Here is a 27,795-nt window from a genome sequence, read left to right on the forward strand (position 1 = left end):
TTAGGAGACCTGAAACAAATTTTAAGACATTTCATTAAGATAGAAAGACAAAGGAGGAAGCAAGCACAATCAAAACAATCAATCTTTTTTATTCCCTCTAAATACAAAAACAAATATCCCACAGACTTCTGTGCATGTTGGAGTGAGAAAGAATTTTGCCTCTAGTGGTTGCTTCCAGTTCTCATGGCTCATAAAAGGGGAGAGAGATCTAATCTGCAAAATCCTTGGACTTAGAATAACTCCATAAAGAAATATAGTTCTCTTTCTTTAGGATAAGTAATAACAGCACTGACATAGCACTATAAGAATTGTAAAACACTTTCCAAATATTTCATTTGACTTTCAGAACCTTGGGAGGTAGGTACTATATTGCTCCCATTTTACAGACAAAGAAACTGAGGCATTCAGAGGTTAAACTGACTTACTCAGGATCAGAAAGCTAGAAAGTATCTAAAGGAGGATGAAAACTTAGTTCTTCCTAACTCCAGAGTAGCACATCAGAGACCTTCTGGCAGAAACTATAGCCCACAAACCTTTGATACTAGAGCAATCCCCATAAAAATATCCTCAGGACAAGGACAGGGAGGAACCTCAGGGAGAGATCTCAGATCTCCACTATTGGAAAGGCTGCTGCTGCTGGGAAGAGACAGTGAGGAAGAGTCAGGTTGGGAAAGAACACATCAGGATGTGGGCACTCTAAGGGAAGAGATGCCATCTTATAGCTTTGTATTTTAACTAACTATTCTTATTAACCTCAATAGTTTTTATTTGCTGAAGGAGCTCAGGTGCCCCCCAAATCAAGGCCTTAATTGCTTTGCTCAAGTTGACTCTGCATTCTTAATAGGGGTCCTCTAGTAACTCTTCCTACAAGACAGCAAAGATTGCCACTTATTATTGCAGGGTAGCTTCTCCCTAGACTTTAATGTTTTCTCTTTAAGTGGCCTACAGGGAATACAACTGATGATCTCATAGGTTTTTTTCCACTGTCAGTATCTATAACTCCCTCAAGGATTTTGCAGTCTCTTGCTTTGTCAATAAGAGGCAAACAAAATCTACTCAAATGATAAACACAGAATCTTAAAGACTGACCAGTCAACTTTGACTTTTCCTGTGACAGTCAGTGAGAAATCATTTTGGCATTTTCTTCTTTAGGCAGTTTTTCCTCCGAATAAGATGTTTAATTATCCCATGCTGATCCTAATCCCACTGTTAATTTCACTGAACCAACTGTAACTAACAGAAAAGTCAGTGAATCAATTAAATTTTAAAAATGCTTTTTAAGTTCATGTTCTGGGCACTTGAATACAAAGAGAAAAATGGTGGTTCTCCAGGAGTTTCCAGCGTAGTGACCCCATCTTTTGGTTTAAAGAGACATACCTAGACTGGAATAAATAAAGAAATGTGTTTTTCCCCTCAAAATTTGGATCTCAAGCAAGGATCTGAGCCAGATCTTGGTCAATAGCCTCGGGAATCAGGTAGCAATGAGTCATATATCCAAGTCCAAGAAAACAAAAGGGCCAGATTTAGAGAAGCTGTGGAGAGGATAAATAAATTGAAAAAAAAAAAACAAATTTCCTGGCTTAAGGCAGAAGAGGAAAGGGAAGGAGGAGGAGGAGGCGATCAAATGGCTTACAAATCATAAAAAAGTCAGGTTTAGAATCTCTATTCTTATGACACCCAAGCCTCTACACAAAGATTCTGGCCTTTTATTGTATTGAAATTTAAGGTTTTATCACTAAAGCTAAAGAAACTACTAAAAGTTAGCAGTCTCATAGAGGTCACAAAGTCCAAGTCATTAAGTGTTTCTCTTTCCAGCTTCTCTTTTAATTAGAAAAGGAATCTATCTATACAAAGTGAGTATTGCAATATTTTTCTTCTGATATCTCCAGATCAATGCCATCACCATCTCTAGAAGAAAAAAAAATTTTAAAAACCTACTTAGAAAGGAATAGGAGGATAGGAGAAAAGTATTCCTGACTACCAATTAATCAGTAAGTATTAAGCGACTACTCTCCAGTCATCCTAATATCTGGTCACTGAACCCAAATGACTCTGGAGGAAAGAGTGACTGGTAACTTTGCACAGCCTTCCCTCATTTAAATCCAATTCTCTTGCATGTTTTGCCATTGCCTTCCTAATGTCACGGTCCTCTTAGAAAATTAAGGACAAACAATATTAAGTGAATACAACATATCAGACACAGTACTAAGTGTGAGATACAAAGGCAAAAGCAAAAAACTCAACAACAAGAGAAAAGGATCCCTCCTTCAAGGATCTTACATATCAAAAGAGTAGATATCATATAAATATGTAAATAAAGACATGCAATCAAAAATAAGATTACCTTAGAGGGGAAGACAGTAATAGCTAGTTGAAATAGGAAAGGCCTCCCACACAATGGGGCACTTGAGCTGAGTCTTGAAGGAGATCATGGATTTTCCTTGCTGAGAGCAACAAAGCAACTTGTAAAAAGAAAACCAGGAAAAAAGTGATCCCAAAATGATAAGGCATAAGCGTAACTTCCAAAGAAATCAATGATAGAAGAAAGATCTTATATTCATCAAAATACTTCCAGCAGCACTTTTTGTAGTGGTTAAAAAAATAACAAGAAACAAAGTAAGTACCTCTAATTGGAGAAAGGCTAAACATATTGTAATACATGAATTTAGTAGGATATTATTGTGTTGTAAGAAACAAAGAATATGATTATAGAAAAGCATACAAGGACTTACATGAAATCAAATGAAGTATAAAGAACTAGGGAAAAATACATACAATTTTCATAATAATGTGTAAGGGGACTGACCCTGTACATATCCAGATTACTTCCCTAATATGGAAGTACCCTACTTCCCATCTTGTGGGTGGGAGTAGCCTCCTGTGATTGGCTGAATAATTAGAACAAGTAGTATCTTTAAAACAGGACAGACTGGGATGGTCTTTCTCCTTCCTTCCTATGAGTTCTTTCTTACTCTGCCCAAAGGGTCAAGATTACATTCGATTCGTCCACAGTTCTAGACCTATGAACTGAACTGAGACAGGAAATATTTTCCTTTTTAAAAAAAAGTTATTTATTTTCCCAAAACTACTAAATGGTAGTTTTCAACCATCATTTTTTTCAAGATTTTGAGTTTCACGTTTTTCTCCCTCCCTTCCTTACCTCCCATCTTCCCCTGATAGAAAACAATCTCATATAAGCTTTCAGGTATATAATGCTAAACACAAGATTCATATTAATCATGTTTTTAAAGAAGAATTAAATCAAAACAGGAAAAATATTAGAGAAAAAGACCCATAATATATAAGACAACTTTTAAAAATTGAAGATAGTAAGCTTTGGTCTGCATTTAAACTCTACAGTTCTTTCTCTGGATATGGATGGTATTGTCATCACAAGTCTTTTAGAATTGTCTTTGATTATTGTACGGCTGGACTGAACAAGTCCATCATAGTCGATCATCACCCAATGTTGCTGTTAATGTGTACAATATTCTTCTGGTCCTGCTCACTTCACTCAGCATTAGTTCACCAGGCTATTCTGAAGTACCATCCTTCATGATTCCTTACAGAACAATAGTAATCCATCACATTTTTATACCATAATTTGTTCAAGCGTTTCCCCAACTGATGGACAGGGGAACACTTTCCTTTCTCTTTTCTCTTTATCTTTGGTACTATCTCTGCTTCATTTGTCCTCAGTTTCAGTGCCAGCAAAACTGAAACTGGGTCAGAATTTCAAGAAAGGATTTAGAAATCAGCCCAGCAGAGAAGCCCAAAGAAGCCGGGGCACTTAGGACTTGAGACCCAGTGGGATCTTGGGACTTGGAACTTGGGACTGTTTTTCTACAGAAACTGAAATAAGATTATGAACCTGACCTTTCTCTCTTGTTCCTCTCCCTCTACCCCCAGACTGAAGTGGTGTATGGAGAGAGTTATGCCCTCTGTGTAGGGGAGTAAGTTTATATATTGGGGATTATAACTTTCCAAGTAAATATTTCTTAGTAAAAGATTATTTAGTTTTGTTGATTTTTTCTTTTTTATTCTTAGCAATAAGGGATGGCTCTCTTGGAGATAATTAAAAATATTAAAGATAATATAACTGTAATATGGTTAAATGTCATTGGACAAAGACTAAAACAATTTCCAATCTCTCTAAAGGGTACATATCCCTGAGGAAGGGTTAAAATGTAACACAATTGGTTTTCAGATGGTGAAGGCCAAGGTAGTTAGGGTTACAAGTGTAATGAATAGAACAACAAAAATTTAACACTGTGTAATTATAATGATGCAACTACACCTTTTCTTTTTTAGGCTGGAGTGGGGGGAATGAGTGGGAAGAATGAAGGACTTGGAACATTACATATAATGTCAGACTTTTTTGATACGTTTAGTTTTGCTGACTTTTTTCTATCTTTTTATTCCTAGTTATAAAGGATGGCTCTCTGGGAGAGGAAGGAGGGCTTTATTGGGAAATGTTAGTAATGCAAAATACAAGATAGCATTCAAAATGTAAACAGAAGAAAGGAATAGAAAAATGTTTGTGTCTTATTCTATATATTACCTAGCATTATCTGACCTGAATGCAAGTAAATGTGTTGCAATACCCCCAAAATACATCATCTTTCCGTATTTTGCTAGATTGCTCCTTAGACAGTAAAAAAAATATATACACATTTTTTGGAAATGGCTAATGTGAGAATTTGTTTTGTTGACTATACATAACTTATGTTTTTCTTTCTTCCTTTATTTTTTCTTTTTCTTTTTTCCTCTTTCTTCTTTCTTCCTTGCTTTCTTTTTTGAAAGGGAGTAAGGAAAGAGAAAATGCTGTTAGCTGAAAGTCTCTCCTTGAGCCATTCTTTCCTTCATCATAAAATATGTCAGAGCTTATGCCCAGTTTGCCGATTAATGGACAGCTCCATACCATGATGAAACTCTCATACAGATGTTAGTACTTGAAATGATTGTCCTCCACTCCTCGTTTATTAGTGTCTCAAGGACAAAAGCAGGTGGCTCTGTCTACTGAATAACTTTAAACTCTACTTAGAGTTGGAGAAAAATAAGACTTAATAGGATGTTATTGGAAGAATCAGATAAGAATGAATAATCAGGATCCCGCAAGGATAATGTGCTTCCTAGAATTCCTAGCTGATGACCTTAATACAGATATAATTGAAATGAATTCAGAAATGATTTGGAAGGAGTTCAAATTAACTTCTTTTCCCAACTCATCAGCTTCACTAAGGCAAAAGGTTGGCTGAAGTTGCATAATGGTGCCATCTAGTGGAAAATGACTTGAAAATCCCCCTTTTCAAATTCATTTTCAATCACAAAGTACCCACCCCATCTTTAACATTTGTTTTCTTTGAAATAACATAATGGTGAGACTGAGTGTCTTATAATTTACATTGCATAGAGTGAGGGCATATTGATGGACAGCCCACATATTACAGTAGCATCCATGAAATGTCAGAGATCAAGAAAAACCCCTCCCCCCCCAACCGCCATAATCTGGGTGGACCTCCTAAAGGATTTAACATGGAGGGTATATGGCTAGATTGTGATTTGTGTCATTCTAGGGAGAACCCGCACTGATGAGATCAAAGTTGCATCTCATGAAAATTTAGAAAGTAGTTGTCATGAAAGGCTTCAGAAATCCAGGGTAACATGGATAAAAGTTGCTGCTAATGTATAAACTTTTAGGACAGAATTCCATTGAAAGCAGATTGTAGGGGCACCTAGGTAGTACAGTGGATAAAGAACCAACCCTGGAGTCAGGAGGACCTGAGTTCAAATCCAGCCTCAGACACTTAATAATTACCTATCTGGATGACTCTGGGCAAGTCATTTCCCATTGCCTTACTAAAAATAAAAATAAAAATAAAGCAAAGTGGATTGTACCCAAGAAATATACTACATTCTCCCCTAAAGGGGATATTGGTTGTGAAGGGGCTACCCACCTGCAAGAAGTTGCCATGTGTGAGGAATATGGCACACCTTAGTGCAAAAAAAAACAAAGGAAATGCGCATGACTTAACCAAAATTAAACAGAGAGAAACTGCCCCACTGCAACAGGTAGATTTATGGTTTGTGGGAAAGGGAATGAGGGAATTTCAGAGTTGGTGGGTCTTAAAGGTCATCTTGTCAAATCCATAACATTTGAAGAATTCCCCCTACAACATCTCCTATCCCAAAAGTCATTCAACCTTTGCTTGAAGGTTTCTAATAAGTGAGAATCCACTACTTTCTGTGGCAGACCATTCCTCTTTTGAACCTCTAATTATTAGGAAGTAAGTCTTTCTATCAAGCTTAAATATGCCCCTCAACAGTATAACCCTGTGCAGTTCTGGACCAGAGGGAGGTAACTAATCCATTTTCTTTGACTTCTTCATTCTTCATCTATTTATGGTCCCCTTTAGATATTTGCTGGGGAATGGATGGGAGAACTGGTCTCCTCTGCCTTTTTTCCCCATTGTCATCATCTTAACTAGAAGTGTGAGATAAATAATTGTTGTGTCTATAGACTAAACTCCCCTCTCTGTTATAATATTCATTTTCTCATTGTTAATCAGTTAGAGTTGATTGCTACCTGTCAAAAACAATCACTTTTCAAAAGGTATATAAACCTCAAAAGGCTGTCAAGAGAGGTCTTTTGTTTTGCCAGAGAGTTCAAATGACCACCCTTTTATTATTTACTGGTCATAATTAATAAAATGACTAATTATGCAGAAATTTTGTCTCTCGAGCTTTTTTTCATCATCACAACAGAAATAAATGAGTTGAGTACTTCGGCTTTCTATCCATCATGTTATCATACCATTCACTTGGAAGTCATACAATTTTTCCCTTTATTAATTCTTCTTGCTTCCAATTTAGGCAAAAAAGCCCTTTTCATTTTCCTTGGGGTTTATTGCTAGCTTCTCATTCTGGGCTTTTTAGCTTTCCTAATACTGTTTCAACAATACTTAATATTATTAGTTAATTTTCCCCTTACCTCCATTTTATTTGCATGTCTTTAAAATCTAGGTTAATTGATGCATTCCTCATAATGCATCTAGGTTTTTGTAGACAGCTTGGCTCCTTGACTTCCTTCCAATTAAAGAATTTTAAGGATTTAGATTATATATCACCTCAAAGATTATGTAGTCCAACTCCATCTTTTAATAGATGAGGAAACAGATCAGGAGGAGTTATGTGACCAGTTCAAGATCACAGAAGCAGAAATTAGTGGGAGTGGAATGTGAATTAATGCCTTTCAACCTCAAATCCAGTTGTGTTAGGTGACTTCAGAATTTCATTTTTGAGAGCATTCTAATGCTTAAAGAACTAATTTCCCCTTTGTGGGATTTTTAGACCATACTTTAAGCCAGGCCTAGATGAGACCAGGTCATTAAAACACTAATGAAACATTTATGACTATAAAATTCAATAAAAATAAAATTTATTTAATAATACACAAGTCTAAAGATACAATCACTGATTAAGATGAACTCTGCTTCCTTTTACCTCTGCATTTACCATACTCTGGTCAGCAGAGAATTCAGAAAATACTGAGCACTCTTCATTGACTGGGCTTTTTATGCTTTGGGTAGCAAATATTAATCTTTGAAGTCCTAGTCCTCCAAATCCATCAAATCCAGAAGCTTGGTCTCCCTGCCTTTTTTAAGAGCAAGCAAACCCAGCCTATGTAAAGCAGATGCCCTTCTTACCACTGAATCTTACCTATTTTTGCTTTTAGAAATTGGCTCTACCCAAATTAGAGTGTATATATATATATATATTTGTATATATATACACATATATATATGTATATATGTGTATATATATACATATATATATATATATCAGACCATGCTCAGCTTTCTCCAACTTGAGATTTTATCAGCAAAGTGATTGATGTGGTTGTGAATTTCTTTTTCCAGCTCATTGTACAGCTGAGGAAATGAAGCAAACAGGGTTAAGAGACTAATCCAGGATTGTACAGTTGGTAAGTGTCTGAGGCCAGATCTGAACTCCAGGAGTCCACTGTACCACCTAGTATCTATGTAAGCAATTAGTTCATCCTTTTTGGATAGAATCAGTTCTAGAATAGGCAAATTCCTTTATCACTTCCTCCATCTTTTGAAGAATGAAATTGCCAAAAATGCAGTTTGAGGTTTTATCAGTTGCTCTGCTTTTGATAGAGAGATTTGCTAAAAGCTGAATAGTTGAAATTCCCCATCATCACTATATCAGGACTCTGTGCTAAAACTGGCTTTTATTTTTTTGAATTACTCAGTTTTTTCCTTCTGCCAGGTGGTACATTTCCACAATATCATTTTTTACCCCTGCATTACTGGCCTTTATTTAAATGCTCACCACCATGTTTCACCCCTCCAGTACTAGGATATCCTCAGACATATATAATGTTACTCTACTACCCATTTTATCTATTCTGTACCTTTTGGATGTTATACCCCTCAATAACCAACCTCATATCAGTCACTTTTCCTCTCTTCTAGTTCTTGTTCTCCCTTCTTTCAGTTTCTCCCCCATTCAGTTCATTCTCCACTTAGCTGCCAAAATAATTTTCTCAAAAGTAGTAGATGTCAGTAGAATTTCCCAAGAGTAGATGTCACATCCCTACTTAAACTTCTTCAGCTTTCTATTACCACTAGGATCAGCTACACATTCCAATGACTGTCATTTACAATTCTTCATCAGCTGACTCCTTTCTACATTTTCAGTTTTTTTCATACTTCTTTCCATGTTACTCTTTCTCATTGAGTCATACTGATTTATTTGTTAGTATTTACATGAAACTACCTCTCTGGTTGACTGTCACTTTATCCGGAATGTTTTTCCTTGTTCTCTGCCTCTTAAAATTCCTGTTTTTCTTCAGTTCACCTGTTCCATGAAATTTTTCCTACTCTCCCCAACCAACCATGCTGTCTCTCTCTTGTATTTATTTTGTATATAATCAGTATGTGCTTATATACATGTCCTTTCCTCATTAAAATGGAAGTTACTTGAAGCTGGGGGCTTTCATTTTTGTTTTCAATTATGCAGAGACCATTTAATAAGTGGTCTTTTCTGACTCTGAATCAACAATTTCATATCTGGTTCATTACCATTTCTATAAAGCACTTGACTAAGTTTCAAGACTATAGCCAAATATAGTGTCCCAAAAGTCTTAGAGCAATTTTAAGCTATTATTAGAACCTAAAACTACAGTTAAGAATTTAGGGACAGCCTATACTTTATATAGAGACATCATTATTCTGAAGGTACTACCTTCCACTGATGCACATCACAACTCTTCTGCAACTTGATAGGTTGCCTTTGAGAGTTGCTAGAAAAATGAGTTGTGGCCAAGTTGTGAAGACCATATTTTATACCAGAGGCGATAAGAAATTACTGAGTATTACTGAGCAGGGGAATAATATGGTCAGATCTTCACTTAAAGAGAATCATTTTGGCAACTTTATGGAGGATGGATTGAAGAGAGACCTTTGTTAGGGAAATGAATTAGAAGGTCATTGTCATAGTCAAGGCAAGAGGTGATAAGGGTTGTGGTGACTGAGCAGGGAGAAGCCAGTCAGATATGAGATATACAGGCAGAAATGTTTGACATAGGGGATAAGGAGAAGTGAGGAATTAAGGGTAACTCTGCCTTTGAGAACTGGTGAAACTGGAAACCAGCACCCTAAACAGGAAAGGAAGAATTTTGCAAAGGATTAGGAGAAAGATTATGAGTTGTACAAGATATACTGTATTTCAGATGTATTTAAGCTATCTAATTTGGATATGTAATAGGCAGTTGATGATACAGAGCTCAGGAAACATATACAGATCTGAGTCAATTGCATAGAGATAACTGAACTCACTGGAGCTCCTGAGATCACTAAGAAAAAAGGCTAAAAACAGAACCTTGGGAGTTTAACTGCAATTATCAGGATGATATAGATGATGATGATCCAGCAAAGGAAACTGAGGCATGGTCAGATAGGTAGGAAAATCAATAGAATGTAGTAGTATGAAAATCCAGAGTGACTGACAGTGGCAAGCAGAAGGAAGGAAGAATGAAGATAGAAAAGTGCAACAGGTTTATTTTTGTAAAGTAACTATACAAATTTGTTGAAATATGCACAATATAAAAGGCTGCTCCCAATGAGAGAACCTGCTCTTGGGAAACATAAAATCTGGATTCACTTCCTAATTCTTATTCAGACTCAACCTTTATAAAATGATAAGGATACTGGTATTCTCTACCTCACCGGGCTCTTGTGAAAAGAGTGTAAAGTGGAATTTCATTTCTAATGATCTGATAGTTTCTAGCATTCTTCAAGCCCTCAAAACTAATTTTCTTGCCAAAACATCTGATGGATTGTGTAGCTAATAGATACTTCAGAGTAAAAAGTACTGATATTTGGATAATTTTCTTTCAAGACAAGTTTTAAAGAAACATTTTCTGCCGGCAACCTTAACTTTAATCTTTCTCACTTTACTAACCTTCTACACTCCACTAAGATTTAAGAATCTAAGTTGCAGATGGCCTGATAAATTTTTTGAAAAAATAACTTTTCACAACCTGTTTGCTATTTATCTTAATGGTCTTACCTTACCTATCTTTGTATTAATGATACCTTGAGATTATACCCAGAAATCTGATACTGTTCACTTAAAGGGATTGCATAATAGAAGTGATCTTGGGGTTGAAGACCTGTGCTCTAATGTGTATCTGCCACTTAAGACTGTATGAGCAAATCCCAGTTTTTGGTCTTAATTTCCTCATCTACAAAAGGAGTCATGTCAAAAATGACCATGTCATCTCCCAGAGACCTTCCCAATTTTAAATCTATGATCCTCACCTATAGGCAGGTGATTAATACACAGCTGTGGTAATTTTTTTTTCTTTTTGCAAGTCAATGAGGTTAAGTGACTTGCCCAAGACCACACAGCTAGGTAAGTGTTTGAAGCTGGATTTGAACTCAGGTACTCCTGACTCCAGGGCTGGTGCTCTATCCGATGCACCACCTAGCCTCACCAGTTAATTTTTTAATTAAAAAATTTTTTTTGGTTATATTTTAAGGTCTGAACTGTCTGCCTCCCACCCTTCTCACTCTATACTAAAAAAGGTTGCAGATTATAAATATGGGTAAAACTATACTATTCATACTTCTATTTATCAGATTTTTCTCCAGAGATGTATAGGATCTTCCTATAAAGTTCCTTTACATTTTATTTGAGTATGTATAGTCCTCAGAATAACTTGGCTGTTCACACTTAGTCTTTAAGCAATAGTGCTGTTACTTGATACAATGTTCTCTTGATCCTGGTTCACTGCACTTTTCATTATTTCTTGCAAGTCTTTCCCTTTATTTTCTGGGGGGTGGGGTATGTTCACAAAAGACTAGTACCTTGGTGTGAGAGCTGCTGAGCCCTCTTCAGAACTACTTTCCACCTTTGATGTTTACCAGAGCCACCTAACTCACACTTGTGGTTCCAGGAAGCTGTAGCATGCACAGGGGCCACACTCCAGCAAACCAGTTTGAGGGTAATCAAGGGAGTCTCAAACTCATCAGTGAGTTGTGGAGGGTATCTATCCCAAACATGTAAAGTCTTCCACTGGTAGAACTGGTAGATGAGAACACTTCATTCCAATGGCCAGGAAATCAACCAAAGCAGGTGTTGTGGAGTGCTAAGAGCTTGGTTAGACATCAAAGATGCCAACGTCATCCACTGCATCTAGAGACATCACTTGTTGTCTTGACTCTGGTCTTGTCATGCTGGATCATTTGGAAGAGAGAGTGAGGCAGATAACTCAGTGAAATTCTACCTCACTTAAATCCAATTTACGCACAGATCACCCATACTTTATCACTTCTCTAAGTCCAGTCAACAACCAAATGATGAAGCATAAGTACAGCTACAGGGGAGATATAGTCACAACCCCACACAGGTGGCCCAGTCCATAGGGATATTTCCCCACTAAAAGCAGTAGTGAAATTTGGCAGCCTCCTGGCTGACTGAGCACAGCCCTTTTAAGAATCAAACTGCTCCCCTCCTGATGTGAGGAAGGGGCTAGAAAAGGTGACCTAATAATTGTCTGCTTACCTGAACTGATTACTGTGACAGGTGGAGAATCCCACATGTAATCTGTCTCAAACATAGGGATGGCATTTTGGTCTTCTTCAATAACAACCAGTCCATGTGTTTTCTAAAAATCAACCAGCTCACTGTTCTCACATTGCAGTAGTTATTACATCACAATTATATACCAAAACTTGTTTAGCATTTCCCAATTGATGGGAAACCCTTCAATTTCCCTATTATAAATGTCAAATGAGAATTTGAAACTATTTTATGTCCGTTAGAAAAGGCCATTGGATTAAAAATCATACATTAACAGCTGAAGAATTATCTAAAAGGAATTTATGTCACTCTGATTGTTAGGTGACAGTCTCAGAAAATGTATTGAGATATAGTTTCAAAGTATTGAGATACCGATCAAAACTTCCATAAGATTGGCTTGTAGTGGCCTATTTCAAAACTAAAGGGGAGCTTTTAAAGTCAAAAACATCTCTTTGGCCTTTATACCTTCTATTCCACTTCTCATACAAAGTGTGTGAAGTCTGAATGTATTTCAGAAGAACCCCCCATTTAGGGGATGGGATTTTTTTTTTAAATACAGAATTGAAGTACCTTAACTCTGATGAATTAGGATATTTAGAAACGTTACATCTTTTATGAGAAATGAGCCAAGTCAATATATCCCTATGACACAAAACCTGCTACATTTTCTGCAAGTATAGATGTATACCTTACTTTAAACAATAGGTGTCTTTGAAAAGTTGACATGAACTAATTTTTAAAGATAAAATTATTTTAAATGCAGGAGAGGTGCTAGATGCTTAAAGGAATACTAAAATGAATCCTTAAATAATGTAAAGAAATCCTCACCTCACAAATATGTTTTTAAATTCAGATCTGTATGCATTGTGTCATATGTCAGTCTATAAACCAGGATAGTCCCTAAGGGATTGTGAAAACTTAGATCCATCACACTATGTCCCATGTAAAAAAGATATGAAAACTGTGAAATATTATCAAAGGAATTATCAATTACTTTTAAATTTAAAAGAGGTTCATGATCTCATGCAATATTAGAGCTACGTGGTACCTTTGTGATCACTAATAGAACAGGAAGCTGTAAGTTCCAAATGGCTCAAAGGAACTGCAGGCTTGATTTGTTCTTTTTTAAACATTTTAATTATTTATAGCAATAGGATTAAGTGATTTGCCCAAGGTCACACAGCTAGGCAATTATTAAGAGTCTAAGGCTACATTTGAACTCAGGTCCTCCTGACTCCAGGGCCAGTGTTCTATCCACTGCACCACCTAGCTACCCCTTGATTTGTTCTTGAATCTCAAGAGACAAGACCTCATGGTTTCAGAATTTAGACTCAAGACTAGTTTTTAATCCTAAATTAAAATGCAATGTATTCATTTTCCTGACATGAAATCTTGCCAGTTTAGATTCTCTCAAGCAGTATTTGATAAGCAGTATTTGCTTATTAAATTTATTTGTTTGGGGTTTTTTTTAGGTTTTTGCAAGGCAAATGGGGTTAAGTGACTTGCCCAAAGTCACACAGCTAGGTAATTATTAAGTGTCTGAGGCTGGATTTGAACTGAAGTACTCCTGACTCCAAGGCCAGTGCTCTTTCCACTGCACAACCTAGCTGCCCCTGCTTATTAAATTTAAAGGAACAATGGTGTGCTGTTGTTATTTAATCATTTTCAGTCATATACAATTCTTTGTGAACCCCTTTTTGGAATTTTCTTAGCAAAGATACTAGAATGGTTTGCCATTTCCTTCTCCAGCTCATTTTACAGGTGAGGATATCAAGGTAAAAATGGTTACATCACTTGTCCAGGGTCACACAACTCCGAAGTAGATTTGAATTCAGCCCTAGCACTTGATCTACTGTGCCACCTAGCTGTCCAACAGTGGTATAGTGGAAAGTAAATTGGGAGTTAAAAATATTGTTAAGAATACCAGTTCAATTATTAAATTGCAATGATCCTAAATAATATATATAGTGGGAGCTACTCTTAGTTAAGTTTTAAAGTATCTATTGGTTTTGGTGATAGGAAAGGCAGTCCTTTTAATATGATGTAAGAAAAAAATCTCTTCCAAAATACAGACCACACATCATATTCCTTCTAATGATTCCATCAATATCTGCTTCAAAATGTAAATTACTAATTAGACAATTAACCTGAAAAAAGTAGAAAAAATATTTTAAAACAAATATCTTCAAAAGATGAAGCATACTTTTATATCAAATTATAAAATTATGCATTAAAGAAAACAAGAATATTGCTTATATACATCAAATTGTTAAGTTGATTCTTTCTAATTAATAATATAGAGCCTATTGTAAATTGTAGGGGAATGTGTCTGTGTATGATATAATAACTTGGAACATAGCATTCCCTTTATTCCAAATAAAACAGATTTAGACTTAAGCCAATATCTGAGTAATACTGTAGGGGGAAAAACTTGATTTATATAATCTGATTTAAGAAAACATTTCCACGAAAAGGATAGGTATGGAGAAAGGCCAAAAAAAAGTATCCTTCTTAAAAATACATTTTAATGGTTATTATCCAATAGCAATTCAACAAATTCATCATGCCTGCTTTACAGAAATAAGTCAAGGACCTATGATCAACCCATGACCCAGAAATTTAGATACTTTTCTGAAGCTCAGAGAAGGGACTATCCTTGACTTCAAGTCTAGGTTTTACTCATTATGCCAACTGCTTCTATACCATTTGATTTTTAATACTTATAAATAACAGGCAAAGTTATAGTGTGGTATATACCAGACACTGTCACTGGAGTGAAGATATATAAGCTTTTAGTCTCAGGGATGCTGATGACTTGTGTGACCTTGATTAAGTCTCTAGGCCTGTCTGAGATTGTTTTGATTATATGTAAAATGAGATGGATAAAATAGGTAATCTCTAAGGTCCCTTTCAATTCTTGAAGTGTATGGCTCCATAAAAATGTAAGTAATAGTTCATAAAATAAGCTTGAGGGCAAGTAGGTAATATTAACAAATCAGTTCTAAATTTTAATGACTAGACCTTAAAGCCTTGGTTTGAATATTTCCAGTAATGACTGAAGCCCAGCTGCAGCATACTTTGTCTTATCAGTTGTGTGATATTTTGACTTTTTCAGCATTCTAAGGAGAGTATTTTCAGAAATCTGTTTTTCTTTAAAGCACAATCTTCCAAGTATTTTCTTGGATCTCCTTACAAATTTTCTTCTTTACTACTAAAAAAAAAAAGTTCCAAAAAAAGATAATGTTGATTGTTTTTGTTTGCTTTAGGGGACTTCTGCTTGCCTTTTCAGTTTCTCCAAAATATCTTCTGGTGTTGTCGATGCCAAAATCTTTACCACTTTTTCACGAGATTTACCACCCTGGTTCAAAACAAATAAAGAATGTCAGAAATAACATTAAAGTAAGACTATGGTAAACAAAAATAAAAAACAAGTTTCTCACAAATTTGTTTACATTCAAAAATTCAATTAAACTATTAAATTAAATATGACAAGATAAGACTGAAATTCACAAATGTCAAGAATGGGAGTCTGAACTTCTAAGGTAATGGAAAGCTACTGAAGGATTTTGAGCTGAAGAGTTTGAAGGGTTTTGAGCAAAAGAGTGGCATAGTGAACAGAGCACTGGCCCTGGGGCCAAGCAGCCCCAAGCCTACATCCCACCCCAGAGACCCAGCAACCACCCAGCCCTTAGGTCCTGGACAGGCCACCCAATCCCACCACTTTACAAAAAAGTAAAAAAGAAAATGTGTTATATCTGACTATGCTCTCCCATGTTCTACCCTCTCTTCTATATTCCCACTCCCGTCTCCCTGTCTCCTTTCTCTTTTTCTTCTAGATTTCTATATCCAATTGAACCATTTCCTCTCTGAACCATTTCCTCTCTGAGCCAATGAGAATGAAGGCTCCTTCCTTCTCCCTCACCTTCCCCCCCTTCCATACCATTGAAAAAGCTATTTCTTGTCTCTTTTACATGAAATATCTTTGCCTATTCTACCTCTCTTTTCCTCCTACCTCTAGTACATTTCCCTTTCCTCCACTAACCCCATTTTTACAACATACCTTCAATTTCAGCACCCTCCTCTGCCTTGTCTACATATGCTTCTCCTAACTGCTCTAATAAATGAGAAGATTATAAGTTTCATCTTCCCATGCAGGAATACACCCAGTTCATTATTAAGTCTCTCATAATTTATCCTTCTCGTCCACCCTTTCTATGCCTCACTTGAGTCCTCTACTTGAAACTCAAAGCTCTGGTTGTTTCAACAGGTACATTTAAAATTCCTGTTTCATTGAAATTCCATCTTTTCCCCTGGAAGAGGATGTTCAATTTTGCTGTGTTCACAAAAATGGTTCGGCATGAGGCAAGAATTGCTGAAGAAAAAGAAGTTATTGATTTCAAAGGAAGACGCAATTAGTGCTTCAGCTGATCCTCAGTTGCATTCCAAGCTCTTTTGCCTTACAGATTATATTCCAAGCCCTATGAGTCCTTAATGCGGATACAGCTAAATCCTGTGTAATCTTGACTCTAGCTCCACCAATATTTGAATTGCTTCCTTCTGGCTGTTTGGAATATTTTCTGCTTATCTTGGAAGTTCTGGAACTTGGCTATAATATTCTTGGGGGTTATTTTTTTTTTGAATCGCTTTCAGGAAGAGATCAGTGGATTCTTTCAATTTCTATTTTGCCCTCTGCTTCTAGGGTATCAGGGCAATTTCCCTATAGAAATTCTTTGAAAATGAGGTCAAGGCTCTTTTCCTGATCATGACTTTCAGGTGGCCCAATAATTTTTAAATTGTCTCTTCTGAATCTGTTTTCCAGATCAGTTGTTTTTTTCAATGAGATATTTCACATTTTCTTCTAGTTATTCATTCTTTTGGTGTTGAATTATTATATATTGATTCTTTGCAAAGTCAGCAGCTTCCTTTAGCTCCATTCTACATTTGAAGGATTTGTTTTCCTAGAGAAGTTTATTATCTCCTTTTCCATCTGGCCAATTCTGCTTTTTAAGGCATTCTTTTCCTCATTAACTTTTTGGACTGCTTTCCCATTTGACCTAAACTGGATTTTAACATGTTTTCTTTAGCATTTTTTCGGACCTCCTTGACTAAGCTGTTGATTTAGTTTTCATGTTTTCTTCCTGCATCTCTTTCATTTCTCTTCCCAATTTTTCCTCTACCTCCCTTACTTGATTTTCAAAATCTTTTTTGAGCTCTGAAAGAGCCTGAGCCCAACTTCTAAATTTGTTGGAGTCTTTAGATGCAGAAGGTTGGACTTTTTCTTCTTCTGAGTGTGTATTTTGATCCTCCATGGGACCAAAGCAGCTGTCTATGGTCAAGTTTCTTTTTTTTTCTGTTTACTCATTTCCCCAGCCTGTGCCTTGGTTTTCGGGTGCTTCCTATGCTTTTGAGTATTACTGGGACACCCCTGCAAGGCCCTCAGTTCCTTCAAGGACTTGTGGGAGACTCTGACTGATCTCTTACCTGTGCTCTGGTCTGTGGATGACTACAAGTACAACCCTCTGCCCTGGGGTTATGAGGAAGGTCCCTGCTCTATGACAGTATGAGGGCCCAGACTTTGATCTGAATCTAAATATGGACAAAGATCCAGGGTCCTGTCCCAGGGACAGGGGACAGACCTTGACAGTTTCCCTCCAGCCCCTTACCTTCTTTGGGCTGAGCGCTCATGGAGCAGCTTCCAAGAGGCTTTCTGCTGAGTGATTTTGTGGGCCTGCTTCCATTTCCTGGGATCTGGGCTAAGCTGAGGGCCACAGCCATGCTGAAGAGGGTCATGCTGGCCTGGGCTTTGTGCTCGCTCTGGCAGAGGTTTCCCTGCTGATCTTCCAAGTTGTGCTTGGTGCTCCTTGGGCTGGCAGGTCCAAAAACTGCTTATGCTGCCAGGAGCTAGGACTCCCAGGGACCCAGGCTCCCTGGAGCTATTCCTGGAAGTCTGGAGATCCTTCACTCAGCTGCACTGCCATCCCTCCAACTACATGGAATAGAGCCTTCCCACTATTTTCCAATTACCTTGGGCTGGAGAATTGCTTCACTGGATCTTTCTGTGTGTGTTGTCTTTTGAAAATTTTGTTAGTCACAATTTTAAGGTTTTTGAAATATTTTGGAGAGAGCTCCTAGGAAAGGCTGTTTTCCTGCTGCCATCTTGGCTTCGACCCTCTCCTCATTGTAGAATTTTTTACTTGCATTGCCTGACTTTTTGCACTTATTTTTGCACTTGTAGATTTTACTACTTGCATTTCTGCTTTTTCATGTATGTTGGCTTTGTGCTCACTGTTTCACATTTGTTACCAGGTACATTTTACCACATTCTGCTCAGAAATGGCTCTGAAAAGATGTTCATACAGTGACAAATTCAAGTTAAAAGTGATCTAATTTGTAGCAAGTCTTTTTTAAAAATTTTATTTATTTAAGGCAATGAAATTAAGTGACTTGCCCAAGGTCACACAGCTAGGAAATTAAGTGTCTGAGGCCAAATTTGAACTCAGGCCTTCCTGACTCCAGGGTCAGTGTTTTTCCACTGCACCACCTAGCTGCCCCTAAAAGTGATCCATTTTAAAAAAGTGAATGGAAATCGTGTTGCTCAGCATCAGTTTGGTCCTCTTCCAAATGAGAAAACAATCTGAGACTGGCTACAGGAAGAAGATACCCTACTGAAAATGCCATAAGAGCAAGGCAGAAGAAAGCCATGAGAGGCAAATTAGCAAAATGGTCTGATATAGAGAGGGAATTGAAGATATGGATGGAAGAGCAAAGGGCAATTGGAATTCCTGTGTCCACAAAGATGGTTCAGCAAGAGGCAAGAAAAATTGCTACTGAAAAAGAAGTCATTGATTTCAAAGGAGGACACAATTGGTGCTTCAGGTTCATGAAACAGAATGGTCTAAGCATGCATCCACACACCAAAATTGCCCAAGATGCCTGAAAGCTATGAGCAGAAGGTCTTGAATTTCATGATGAATAAAACATGAGTTCAATAACTTTATGTAATACTTTTTTTTAATTTCAGGCCCCCAAATTAAGGTGTGTCTTATACATGGGGAAATATGGTAAGTGTTAGGGTAGATTAAAGAAGAGAAGATTTTCAGAATTAGGTAGAAAAATCATGAGAAGAAGCATCAATGAGGGGCCATTTAAGGTCATGTACCATGTTTCTTTTGCAGGACAATGGGGTTAAGAGCCTTGCCCAGGGTCACAAAGTTAGGTAATTATGAAGTGTCTAAGGCTGAATTTGAACTCAGGACCTCTTGACTCTAGGGCTGGTGCTTTATTCACTGAGCCACCTAGCCGCTCCTATCCACCATGCTTATAATGGGTAAGATTAATTTTGTAATTTTTTTTCTCCCCATGTGATGCTAATGGACCCAACTGCCTGACATCTCAAATTGGATATCCCTTAGGAAAATCAAATTCAGTACATCAAAAACAGAACTCATTATCTTTCTCATCAAGGTTTCCCCTCTTATTATTTGTTGAGGGTACCACCATCCTAATCCCTCATAGACTGTGTCTTTCTCAACTCCTTTTTCTCAAACTCACACCACATAACCAAGCCATTTATATCATTGTGTCTACCTTCCTAACCTTTCCCCTCTCTAGAAAAAGATGTGATCATTTTTGTGATTGTACACTGTCATATTGTTCTTTAAAACATTTGTAAAACTGTAATATCTCAACAATATAATAGATTCCTATTTTCTTGAAGTTTCAACATTTAATTTAATCATTGTTTTGCTATTTTTACCATTCCAGTGGACTTATGAATTTATGTTAATTTCTCCTTGAGTTGAATTATGGAACTTAATTCTCCATATAGGAAACTTCAGCACCTTTTTATATAATTACTTATTAATAGCTCCTATTTAAAATTTAGATTTGTGAATAAAATTACAAAGTTCATCTTTTAAAAGTACTAAAACTCTGAGAAATGATAAGGTTCAAGGCTAAAATTAAGAGGGTTAAGAAACTATGTGCTTATAATATTAGGGGCATCATTAACATGAATTCTCAAGTGCCTGAAAATGAAGGCAGTCATGTGGGGTAGGAGCTATTTTTCTTCCCATTTTATACACGAGAGAACCGAGTTTCCCTGAGATTTGCCCAAGGTCACACAGCTAGGCATGTCCAAGTCAAGATCTGAAACCAGGTTTTCTTGTTTCAGGTATAGCACTTTATCCATTCTGGTGTGTTGTTGGGAAGGAGCGACTTAATTTGAGCTTAAAAGGCTGCATACAATTTAGAGGTAAAAAGGTCAAAAATAAAACTTCAGAAAGAAGAACTAGCATGAAGAAAGGTATAGAACTGACAAGCAATACAGACTATAAGTGAGGTAGCAAGAAGACAGATTTTACTGAAGTGCAGACTCCAATGCAAGCACAGAAACATTTATATTTAGATAATTCTTCCATGCTGAGAAATGGAAGAAAATATTGGTTAAGAATTGTAAAGTAGATCTTGAACCTTATCATTCAGAGTTTGGATCAAATCCATAAATGTACAATACCTTGTAAAAACAGGTGCCCAATCTATGTTTACTGACTGAATACTGTCATTCACCAATTGCTTATTCTATTCATGTGATTTCTCTTCAGCAAAGATTGTGGGCAAGTTCTGTGTCTTATATTTCTATTACTGGATAAAACTTGCATAGCACCCAAAATGTGCTAGACACTGTACTAAGCACTACTCATTTATCATCTCATTTGATCCTCCAAGCCTCGGGGTAGATGCTATCATTATTCCCACTTTACAGATGAGGAAAGGGAGGCAAATAGGATTGAAGCAATTGCCCAGGGTCCTACAGCTAGAAAATATCTGAGGCTGAATTTGAATTCAGGTTCTTCCTGACTCCAGGCCTAGTACTCTCTTTCCTGTGTCCACCCACAGCTGCCTCACTGCTTTGATATTTAAAAGAAGTTAGCATTGTGTGAGGCACAGATTTAAAGTGTACTTTAAAACTTAAAAAAAAAAAACACTAAAAAATGTGTTGACTGTCACGGTTTTTAATTAAGGAACTGATATATGAAAATAATATTTTAGGAAAATTAAAGTCTAGCAGCAATGGTCAGAAATGGATTGAAGGAAAGAACTCTGCAGATAGGAAGATGACCTAGGATATAATAGCAGTTGATAGGATCCTGGACTCAAGTCAATTAGAATAGAGAAGAGACAAACCCAAATGCCATTTTGAAGAAAGAATGACAGAACCTAGTGACTAATACACAGGGATTTTAATATTTGAGTGGGGGAGATGGGAGGAAAGGCTTAGCTCACAAAATAATTGATGATGTATAAAAAACATTTAAATACACACACACACACACACACACACACACATATATTTATAGATGGCATACCTTATCTAAAATAACATCACTCTTCCTAAGTTCCAGGACCTTGGAAAGATACCGACATAGTTCTGCATTAGCCTCCCCTTCTGATGGTGGTGCAGCAATAGCTACACTTACATTTTCAGTTGTCACATCTGGAAAAAAATGATTTGAAATTTTGACCTGAATGTGCTCATTTTTAAACATGTCAATTAAATCAGACATAATTAAAGGGACAACATAAAATATAAATCTGAAAGTTTGGATTTTTTTTAAATCAAATCTATGATTTCAGTAGTATAGAGAATGCCAGTTGAGGCTCCCAATACCTGTTTAGCCAGTAGTAAATATTAAGAGAGTTTCTTGGGGACTGTGAAGAGAAATAACTAAAGCTGAGTCACAGAGTCAGTCTGTGTGAGAGGTGGGACTTGAACCTAGGTCTGACTCTGAGGCTAGCTCTCTATTCACACTATACTATACAATCTCTCAAGAAATAAATATTCCTTTTAAACTGAAATTTTTTCCTCAATTCCACAGCATCATCTATTACTTTATGCAGATGACACCCAAATCTCTATCATCAATCTTGGTCTTTCCTGAGCTCCACCCACACCTTTAATAGGACATCTCAAGGTGGATGTGTCCCACTGACACTACAAGTTCCTTATGTCCACAACTGAGCTTATCACACACACCGCCCCCCCACCAAGCTATTCCTTCTGACCAAAGAACCACTCAGAAACTGTCAAAACCTTGGTATTATCTTTGATACTTTGCTTTCTTTTATTTCTCAAATTTAATCAGTTACTAAATCCTGTTGATTCCATCTCCACATCACTATCCAAAATTATAACTACTTTAATCCAGGTTATCATTAGGTATCTCATTACCTCCCATCTGGACAATTCCAAAAGCCTCCTAAATGGCTCCCTGCCTCAGTCTTTTTCCTCACTCTGATCTATCCATCACACTTGTATCAGAATAATCTTGAGACTTCAATCCAATCACATTCTTGCTCAAAAATTTCACTAGTTCCTTAATGTCACCAAACGAAAATACTTTGACCTTTTAAGGTCTAGCACAAACCTAGGTTCCCGATCTTATCTCACATCACTTAGCCCCACACACTACACACCAGCCAAGTGGAACATGCATTGTGCTCCTATACCTTTGCCTATGCTTGGAATGCTCACCCTCCCATTCTTGAGTCTCTAAATTCCTACCTGGCCTTTAAAACCTAAGCATAGCACCATTTCTTCTGCTAGGGCTTTCCTGATTCCCCAATAGGTAATAACTTTCCCCCCCTGGACCACATATACCACAAGACCTTACAATTCTAAAACGCACTTACCATGAAATGTTATATATTCTTTTTATCTGTATAGGCTATACTCCAAGCAGACTGTAAGCTCCAAGAGTGCAGGGACAATCTAAGATTCACATTTTCCCCCAACTACCCAGCATGGCTCAACAAACACAAGGTACCTAAATAGTTTAGTCTTGAGTAAAGAAAGAAATACAGAAGGCAATGGAATAAGTCTAAATTGTTATATTATTATGCAACTGTATATATAGGCAGTTAGGAGGAGTATATAGTAAATAACAACAGGTTCTAGTCCTAACTATGTCACCCTTAGCTCTGTGACACTGGGCCAGTCAAACAATCTCACTGGACCTAATTTCTTGATCTATAAATTTAGGCTTCACTAAAATCATTTATTCATTCACACACCAAACTGTTAAGTGTATATCATGTAGAAAGCCCCAAGTATTATTTCTAGCTCTACAATTCAATTCTATGATTCAGAATCTATGAACTGTATGAAAAATCTGAACTTTCTCTGCAGAAACTGTTTGCAATGTTCAGCTCCCCCAAAACCAAAATTGACTCACAGAAAACAAACTGTCAGCACTGTTTCAATGTTACTCAGAATCATAAAATTTGGAGCTGAAAAATTCTTTAGAAGTCTTCTAAGCCAATTACATTATTTTAAAGATGAGGAAACTAAGGCTCAGAAAGCCTAAGTGTCTTAGCTATAGTCAAATAAGTTTAATGACAGAACTAGAATTCAAACCTAGATCTTCTATCTTCATTCAAATACCTACCTCTTTCCAACAGTCATATAAACCAGTTCATCTTATGCCCAAGTCACTCCCTCCCTCCCTCAGGGAATTTAAAGACATGTGTAAGCCTGGACAAGTCAGTTAATCACAGAATTTTAGAATTGGAAGGGATTTTAATGGCAATATAATACAAACCGTTTCTGGGAAAAAAAAAAAACTACTTTCCCTACATAATGAGTGGTCATCCAATTTGACTTAAATACTTACAACTCCCTTAGCAGCCTATTCCACTTTGAGAAAGAAGTTTATATTTTGACCCTCTGCAATTTCCACCCATTGCTTCTAGTTGTATCTCTTGTAGTTAATTTGAATAAGACTATTCTCTCTTAAATTTATTCAAACTTCACTACTCTGGTTACCTTTTCCTGAAGATTCTCTAGTTTATAAATGCCCTTCCTAACATTTGGCTCCCCAAACTGAAACAATACTCCATATGTAGTCTAACAAGAATAGGTTATAGCAAGGTTATCCTTTCTATATTCCTAGATGCCATAACCCTATGAATGTAGATTTTATTAAATTTTTTTAGTTACTATAGCAAACTGCTGACTCATTTTGAATTTTATTTTCTACTTAAACCTTAAGGTATGTTTAAGCCTCCTACCTAGTTAAAATTCCTCCACCTTGCACTCAGGTTTAAAAACTGTACCTCAAGAAATAAGGATAGATCAGTAGAAAACAAGTCACACTCTGATCTCAATAGTAAATATTGAATTTCAAAGAAGGTGCTGTTGAGTGATATTGACAAAAGGAGAATCTGGAAATGGCAGAGGAACAAATTCAGAGTGTATTCTGACTTCCCATCCAAGACTCATCCAATGTGTTGTCATATGTAAAATAGCAGTATGAGAGAAAAATGCAATTACTGATGGAAAGCAGTGCCATCTGGAGGATGCCATGTCTCTATGTGTGTAGAAGGAGAATGAAAGGAAAAGGTCAACTCTAGTGGAAAAGGAAGGCAAAGCTAGGGGACTTAGAGGGCTGAGGTTGAAGAGGATAGAGAAAAGTAGGTGAAGGGTTAGGAGTATTTTATTCCTAGGCAGTTAGTGATTCAATAACATAGGGAAAAGGAAGAGTAACAAGATGAAATTTTATCACCTAGGCATATAAAGTGGCAGAGATGAAAATTAGGTCTCTCAACTCCTGGTTCAGGGAGATTTCCACTATATCATGAAATTTTTTTCACTTCCCATATAATTTCCCTAACAATTTAAATACTTCCATTTCTGAGAGGGAAACAAGTTAAATTTAATCAAAATCTAAAACTCAAGTTCCAGATATAACAACAATAATTTTTGGCATCTACATAGCATTTTACAGTTTACAATATGCTTCCTATATATCTTTTTTTTTTCTTTAGGTTTTTGCAAGGCAAATGGGGTTAAATGGCTTGCCCAAGGCCACACAGCTAGGTAATTATTAAGTGTCTGAGACCGGATTTGAGCCCAGGTACTCCTGACTCCAGGGCTAGTGCTTTATCCACTATGCCCCCCAGACGCCCCCCTATATATCTTTTGACTTGATTATTTGCATTATCTACCTCACAAAATTATATCATTATTTTCATCTTAGAAATGAGGAAACAGAGACTGAGTCAACTTAAATGACATGATTTGAACACAGCTAGTATTAGTAAGAAGGATTTGAATCCAGGTCCCTTGATTCCAATTCTAGTGTTTTTTTCCTACTATTCCAATTTATATCTTTTATAAGTTCCATGGTACTGAAAGTAATATTTAAAAAGAAGTCAAACAGTGAACTCTTAGAAAATTTTCTATATTTATATTTAAACTGTGGTACCTATATATAATGGAGTTTTACAAGAATTTAAGAAATGAAATATGTAATAAATACAGAGAAGCATGGGAAGATTTGCACGAACTAATACTGGGTGAATGTACTAAAATTATAAAGCTCAAACAGGACTCTAATAAAGCAATATGACAAGACAACTCCAACCACCTCTTCATGGAGGTGGGAGGTCCACAGGAGTTGCACATGTTTTCAGACTTTTTTTTAATGTACTGATCAGCTGTGCTAATTTTTTCCCCCTAAAAATATACTATGTATTATATGGGATGGTTATGTGGGAATATGGGAGAGAAGGCTAGTGGGAATATCCAGAAGAATAAAAGATGTAAGAAACAGAAGATATCAATTAAAATTGATTTTTAAAAATGCACTGTATTAATTTCCAAAACAATAATATATATTAGTTTGGCAGCTTATTTTAAAATTCAGAAATGGAGAAAATAGTTTCTAGATTTCAATAGAACTTCTATTCACAATCATTTCTGTGTTTTGAAAGTAGGAAACAATTGCATTTGCAGAACAAGTTCTTTAACTACAAGTTAGGAGAAATAACATATGTAGGGTCACAAAGTCATCACATATGCAGTAGGCAGTTTGTGAATTCAACTACTTGGTTCAAATATACCTGTTATGGCATTTTGTTTGGAGCCAGGTTTGGCATGAATGGCAATTGTGATGGAACCACTCTGATCAACTGCCACAGGTCCAGTGGGAGGAAGTGGTTTCACTGGTTCCTTATTCTGGACTTTCCCCTAAAAGAACAATAACAATATCACCTAAAATTTATAGAATGTTTTATGTTACAAAGTGCTTTCACCTACATAAGTTTTTCTGATCCTTAGATAAGTATCTTTTTTTTTTTAACAAGGGGATGGGGTTAAGGAACTTGCCCAAAATCACACTAGCTAGCTATGTAATTATTAAATATCTGAGGCTGGATTTGAACTCAGGTACTCCTGATTCCAGGGCCGGTGCTCTATCCACTGTGCCACCTAGGTGGCCCCTCTTTACTATTATATTTATGATACACTGGGATACTTTATTCCCCAATATACTCAGCACATTAGGAAATATGGTACAATAAAAGGAACACTAGATTTGGAGTCATAGAACTTAATTTGACTCTTCTGCTGGTCAGACTGACTGATCTTGAACAAGTGATAACTGACCTAGGCCTTCAGTTTTCTTTTTTTACACATAAGATAACTAAAATCCTTTCCAGTTCTATATCTGGGTTTTCTGCTTCAGGAAAGCTCCCACCTCACTCCCTTTTGTTCAGTTCCCCCCCTCTCTGAAAGGTCTCTTCTATCCCAAAGCATCAAATCTTCAAATGCCAGCTCTGCTGAAACCTCCCTGGGCAAGGCCGGAATAACCTCCCCTTCCTCTGGAACCCCACTCCCCACCTCCCACCCCTCAATGTCCTATGGAATTTTTAACTCACAAGAGTTTGCTTTGTATTATGTCCTTGTGTATCGTGCCGCCTTTATGAACTTTAGCTGCAGCCCCCGCTGCACGCTCGTTCGCTCATTCATTCATTCGTTCGTTCGTTCATTCATTCATTCGGCGCTCATACGTGCACCGGCTCAGCGGACGTTACGCGCCTGCCGCATTTCCAGATACCGATACACGGATGGAGACGGAGGGTGGGGACGGCCGGGGCTGCGGTATCGGGGCCAGAGACAAACAAAGCATCTAAGCGCGTCCTCCCGAGGCGGAGGGGCACCCCCCACCCTGCTCCCGGGGCAAGGGGAGTGCCCCACCCGCCGCCTCCGCCCAAGCCCGCTGTGAAGGCGGAGCCCCCAAGGCGACGAGGCGGGGCCTCCCGGCTGAGGCCCCCGGCCCGCCCCCCGCAGCCCATCGGGTCGGCCAAGGCCATCGGGAGGCGTCCATCGGCTCGCCCGCCCCACTGACCTTCCTGGGCATGCCCGCGGAAGCGCCCACCCGGGTCTGGCCAGCGCAGCGGCGGAGGCGGCTGAGGCGGAGCATGCGCCCCGGCCGTTCTCTGTCCCGAAGGGGGAGGAGCCCGGCTCCGAGGCGGCTCTGCGCCTGCGCTCTAAAGCAGGAAGGGAGGGCGGGACCAAAGCGCTCAGCTTCCCGGAGGAGGCGGGGCAGCGGGGCTGGGCGGCCCCAGGGAATGGGACTAGAGGCCCGAAGCCCCGAGAGATCTAACCGGAACCGGAAGAGCCTCTTCCACAAGACTGGGCTGAGGGGCGGATGGGATGCGCCCAGGAAGCTGGAGAGAGGAGACTGGACTTCGTGGGAGGAGCAGGCCGGGAGGGGACTGGGGGCTGTGGGGTGGCAATGAAGGCGCCGGGAGAGATTGGGGTGGGGGGAGAATAGCAGCAGCAGCAGCAGCAGCACACTTCAGGCCAAGATGGCTACAGAAGACAGCGCCCTGCGAAGGTCT

At 37.8% G+C, this 27,795-nt stretch overlaps 1 protein-coding gene across 1 annotated transcript; it reads right to left on the bottom strand.

Moving 5' to 3' along the window:
* Positions 1–13,566: 13,566 nt before the first annotated feature.
* Positions 13,567–27,450, bottom strand: C4H15orf40 (chromosome 4 C15orf40 homolog). The gene is made up of 4 exons (XM_074233965.1): positions 27,300–27,450; positions 26,014–26,140; positions 21,480–21,607; positions 13,567–15,469 (listed from the first exon to the last, which is right to left on the bottom strand). Exons 1-4 carry the CDS (start codon positions 27,372–27,374, stop codon positions 15,374–15,376), a joined length of 426 nt encoding a protein of 141 aa, XP_074090066.1. The 5' UTR covers positions 27,375–27,450; the 3' UTR covers positions 13,567–15,373.
* Positions 27,451–27,795: the final 345 nt, after the last annotated feature.

The sequence above is a fragment of the Macrotis lagotis genome, chromosome 4, assembly GCF_037893015.1.
Source record: "Macrotis lagotis isolate mMagLag1 chromosome 4, bilby.v1.9.chrom.fasta, whole genome shotgun sequence".
Taxonomy (NCBI): domain Eukaryota; kingdom Metazoa; phylum Chordata; class Mammalia; order Peramelemorphia; family Peramelidae; genus Macrotis; species Macrotis lagotis.

Excerpts from the sequence above, each read along its gene's own strand:
- C4H15orf40 (XM_074233965.1), bottom strand. The coding sequence starts at position 27,374 with ATGCTCCGCCTCAGCCGCCTCCGCCGCTGCGCTGGCCAGACCCGGGTG. Across the intron at positions 26,141-27,299 it reads CCGCGGGCATGCCCAGGAAG|GGGAAAGTCCAGAATAAGGA; the intron begins GTCAGTGGGGCG and ends TTGTTCTTTTAG. Across the intron at positions 21,608-26,013 it reads CAAACAAAATGCCATAACAG|ATGTGACAACTGAAAATGTA; the intron begins GTATATTTGAAC and ends ATTTTTTTCCAG.